The 5,295-nt window shown below is 32.4% G+C and overlaps 1 protein-coding gene across 1 annotated transcript in view; it reads left to right on the forward strand.

Moving 5' to 3' along the window:
- Window positions 1–5,295, forward strand: part of LOC107701787 (CLIP-associating protein 1-like) — an 89,756-nt gene that overhangs the window by 36,973 nt on the left and 47,488 nt on the right. Inside the window, exons 14-20 of the mRNA XM_016503897.1 lie at window positions 179–249; window positions 380–439; window positions 1,361–1,438; window positions 2,577–2,744; window positions 2,837–2,883; window positions 3,577–3,747; window positions 4,838–4,858. Of these exons, the coding sequence (XP_016359383.1) occupies window positions 179–249; window positions 380–439; window positions 1,361–1,438; window positions 2,577–2,744; window positions 2,837–2,883; window positions 3,577–3,747; window positions 4,838–4,858 (616 nt within the window). The remainder of the gene's footprint in view (window positions 1–178; window positions 250–379; window positions 440–1,360; window positions 1,439–2,576; window positions 2,745–2,836; window positions 2,884–3,576; window positions 3,748–4,837; window positions 4,859–5,295) is intronic.

Raw genomic sequence — 5,295 nt, forward strand, 5'->3', positions numbered from 1 at the left:
TTTTTGTGAATAAATATTCACATTAGAATTCTCTAATACACTTTCCGTTTTAGAATCTCACAGATTTAAAACTGAAATCCTCATATTAAAATTTCCAAAACATTAATTTGATCATATCTGTATTTATGCACGTGTGTTGTTGTAGTAACACTCTGTGATGTGTTTGTTTCTTCTTCAGCACACTCACTATCCACGTCTGATTCCCATCATGACCAGCAACTGCACGTCTAAATCAGTGGTCGTCAGACGGTGAGAACACTCACTCACTCACACACACACACACACACACATACATACTCACTCACTCACACACACACACACGTCCTCTCTGATTTGCGTCGCTCTGATCTTAACAGGAAATATTTGCTCTGACTTGCAGACGCTGTTATGAGTTTTTAGATCTTCTGCTTCAGGAGTGGCAGAAGAATTCTCTGGAGAGGTGAGAATTAAAGCAATAGTTCACCATTTTCTCACCTGCATGTCATTCCAAACCTCGGTGAAACACAAGATGAAATGTTTTGAATAATGTAGTTTGTTACTCTTTTTCATATTTTCCATGAGCGACTGCTTTTTAAATATCACCAAATCGTTTGGTTGAACTGTTTCATTAAACTGAATCATCCAAATGAACTGGCTCTTTTGAGTCAATTTTTGTTGCACTGTTATTTTATGTATAATCATTTTCAATATTTTATTGATTTTTATTTATTTTTTATCCTTCTTGTGATTTTTTTAATTATTATTTTACTTTCTTTTATGTGAAGCACTTTGAATTACCATTATGTATGAAATGTGCTATATAAATAAACTTGCCTTACCTTTAATAAATCATTTGATCCAGTTCACAAAACTGCTACTTTTTGTGAGTAACTGTCAGTGTAATTGTGGTTTAACTATGTTAAAGGAATAGTTCACCCAAAATGAAAATGTCCTCACCCTCAGACCATCCGAGATGTAGATAAGTTTATTTCTTCATCAGATTTGGAGAAATGTAGCATTACATCACTGACTCAGCAGTGAATGGGTGCCGTCAGAATGAGAGTCCAATCAGCTGATAAAAACATCACAATAATCCACAAGTAATCCACTCCAGTCCATCAATTAACATTTTGAGAAGACAAAAGCTGCGTGTTTGTAAGAAACAAATCCATCATTAACATTTAAATTAATAAAGTCCATCATTCATAATATTGCTTCCTCCATTGAAAAAGTGGTCTGGTCTGAATCAGGAGAGAAATCTGCACAGATCAAGCAGCGTTGGGTTTCATCCGATTGATTGATTCCAGCTCGTGTTCTGCTGTGGTGGAGTTTGGCAGAGCCGCTGAATGGACTCACAGTTTTTATCCTCTCGTCTCCTCAGGCACATCGCTGTCCTGATGGAAACCATTAAGAAAGGAGTTAATGATGCCGACTCTGAGGCCAGATCAGTCGCTAGGAAGTGAGTGATTCTGTGTTTGTGTTTAATAATAATAATAATGATAACATGATTGTTGATATCCAAATCATCTCAACACAGAAGGGATTCGCTCAATGTAAAAAACTGAAATGTAGACAAAAATTAGCTGATTTTGGGAAATATTCAGGCATCAAAATATTACAATCAGCTTTATTTTAGTATGATTTACTATCATAGTTTTTATTATTTTGAATGTTTTCTGTTTTAGTAATTTTGTGTTTGTCATTTTTATTAAATATTTTTTAATATGTCTAAAGATTTTATCAGGTTTTGGTTTGTAAGGTTTTATTATATTTACTGTAATAGTTTTTGTTAATATTTTAAATGTTTAGATTTTTTAATTTCAATTTTTTCAGTTTTTTATTGTAATTTTAGTTTAAGTTTTAGCAGTTCTGTGTGTGTTTTTTGTAATTTTTATTATTGATTTTTTAAAAATATCTATGGATTATATTACATTTTATTTTTTAATTTTGTATTATATATATCTCTATATATATTATGTTCTGTTTATATTTTTATTTAAATTTATTTGAATGACAGTTTTTTAGTTTTTCATTCTTTTCTTTCTTTTTTAAAGAATAATCGCCAAACAATCCAATAATGAGGTGATTGTATAAAATGTAGAGCCTATTTTTATTATTTATTTTTTTGGTGTCTATGCCGTTAATGTTTATTAATTATTATTTAAATACAAATACATTTTATATATAAATATATATTTATTTACATGTGAATTTTAATTATTTTAGTACTTCAACTTAAAAAAAAAAAAAATGTTGCCTTGGCAGCAAGCTAAAATGAAATAATTATATTTTTTTTTTTTAGATAATGTTTATTTTATTCATGCAATGAAAATGTATTTCTATGGTTTTAGTTTTAGTTAACAATAACCCTGATTACAATGTAGAATAGTTACAATACTGGATAACTGTGTAGCCTAGAAAAAAAAAAACCTCTAATATCAGCCTAATTGCACTGATGCTAATAAAATAAACAAATATTGGGTGATATCAATATGGTCATTTATATGTTGTGCATCCATTTTGATAACTTGAGCATTGAGTTTATTACAGTGAGATGATGTTGACGAGCAGCTGTAATCTGAATGAATGTTTTGTAGATGTTACTGGGGTTTCCACGCCCACTTCAGTAAGGAGGCGGAGCATCTGTTTCAGGCGCTGGAACTGACCTATCAGAAAGCGCTGCAGTCTCACCTGAAGAGCTCCGACAGCATCATGTCTCTGCCGCAGTCCGATCACTCGTCCTCCAGCTCGCAGGAGAGCCTCAAGTGAGAAACGCTCTCAATTAAGACTCGTTAGTGTGTAAATGAGCTTTCACTCTTGAATCTTTGTGTTTTCACGCTCTTAATTTGTCTCGTAGTCGGCTGCTGTCTGCTAAAACACCTGTCGGGAGCAACTTGAGCAAAAGTGAGAATGTACAAGTTTTTTTTTTATAAAGAAAATTATTTTGTAAAATAGCAGTATAGATGTATATGGAAGCTCGTTTTCACCACTGAATAAAAAATAAAAAAGGTAAACATTTTTTTTCTCGCAATTGCGAGTTTTGACTTTTTCTCCTCAGAATTGCGTAATATAAACTCGCAATAGCGAGAAAAAACTCATAATTGTGAGATATAACATCGTAGTTCTGAGAAATAAAATCGCAATTCTGAGAAACTGACAACTGACTTCTTTTCTTCAGAATTTTGAGTTTATATCTCACAATTCTGAGAACATATTCCTCCTCCTCAAAACAGTCAGAATTGCAAGATACAAACGAGATGTAAACTTGCATTTACTTTTAAAAAAATTGTATTCAGGTGTTTTGGGAAACGGGTTTCCATAGATGTATGTTTATGCTGATACTAGAGTTTCATTAAAGCTGCAATCCGTAACTTTTTTTGGTTTAAAATGATCCGAAATCAATATTTGAGCAAGACACACTCTTCAGAACATTAGATTCATCCGCGCTGGAGCCCCGCCGGAGCACAACCCACGCAAGCTAGATAATTCCTCACACAGCTGCAATTCCAGGTTTTCAAACAGAGATGGCAAAACTTACGGACTGCAGCTTTAAATACGTTCCATAAACATTTATAATTTTCTCTAACTTTCTCTCAGCTAAAGTGGTGAGTTCTCGCGCATCCTCTTCGTCCGGCTCTCTCCAGCGATCGCACAGCGATGTGGACGTTAACGCCGTGGCCAGTGCCAAATCACGAATGCCTGCTGTTGCTGCTACCGCCCCCTTCAGCTCAGCCGCGGCACTGCCGCCCGGTTCCTACGCCTCTCTGGGTAAAACAACCCACACTTACATGTTTAGAGCGGTGGAGAACAGTAATCAGAGTAAATACTGATGTAGAGAGCCAAACAATCCCATAATGAGGTGATTGTGTGAAATTTAAGGCCCCATTTTTTTGTGTGTGTGTGTCTGTGCTGTTAATGTCCTTCAATTATTATTAATAATAATAATAAATGTCATAAATAAATAAATAAATAAATGTCATATATATATTGATTTATAATTATATTTAAATTATAATTAAAGGGCATTAATTGTAAATGTTTATATACTATATATTATATGTAATTTTATTTAAATATATATTTTTTAATTATAATTTTTTTTGTAGAGAGCCGAGCAACCCGATAACAAGGTGATTGTGTGAAATTTAAGAACTCTTTTTAGGTGTCTGTGCAGTTAAGCTATTTTAATTATTATTTAAATAATAATACACTTTATATCAAAAAATATATATTTATATTTAAATTAATAATTAAAGTACATTAACTTTGAACATGCTTGTACCATTTATATTTAAATAATTAATGTATAATTAATTACATTTAAATTAATTATTTTTTAATTATACGTTTTAAAAATCATATCTCATAATAGAATATCACATTATTTAATGAGTTTAGAAATGATCAAATTTTGATTCAATTTACTTGTTGAACTAGCACACCTTCTGTAAAGTGACTACACATGATAATTTTAATGCCATGTTTTAGCCTTTTTTTAAATATAAAAGTGAATTAAGTAATGTTGAATTGTCCAATGGTATACATTTATTATTACTATTATTCTATGCATGACAACAGAAAGATGCTATGTTGTCGACAATTCCCAGACAAACTATATCTGTTTTTGTGTTCTGTTTGATTTTGACTATATTTACTTTAATATATTTATGCATCAGGATAATATAAGCAAGCTTTTGGATCAGGCATTAGAATCTATTCCAAGCATGAATTTTGGCACACATGTTCATATGAGGGGGTTTTGATGAATAATACACTCCTGCATGATCCCAAACGGTTTCCTCTAACACGCGCTGATGCTGTTGTCTTCTGTTGTACCTCTACTCTTATTTGCTCAAAGATGCGGCTGGTAATGTGGAGGGTAAGATGTGTGTGTCTCATCTATCACTCTGTGCCGTTTTGTGTTGAAATGTCGTCAGTCTGTTTGAGACGCACACAGGAGACGGGTCCAGTTCATTGGCTAGTGTGGGTAATTTGATAAATATGTGACATAAAATCAAGATGCAACATTCTCCAGCATTTATATGAATATATGTTTGGATAAGCGTTTTGAACATGTTCATGTCAGTCAGCATGAGTCTTCACAGCGTCTGTGTTCGGTTTGGGTTTGTTGAGTATAAGTCGTGTGTTTGGGTTTTGTATTTAGGTTTTTGTGCATCTATGCATCAGTTTGCACAGTTAAATGAATTGTGCAGTAAGTAATGTCTGTTTATGTCTGTTTGATTAAAATATAAATGTATTTAAAAACATTAAATTAATTAATATATGCATTTGTAATATTATGTTTATATATATATA

This window comes from Sinocyclocheilus anshuiensis, unplaced genomic scaffold, assembly GCF_001515605.1.
Source record: "Sinocyclocheilus anshuiensis isolate Anshui unplaced genomic scaffold, SAMN03320099.WGS_v1.1 scaffold2184, whole genome shotgun sequence".
NCBI lineage: Eukaryota > Metazoa > Chordata > Actinopteri > Cypriniformes > Cyprinidae > Sinocyclocheilus > Sinocyclocheilus anshuiensis.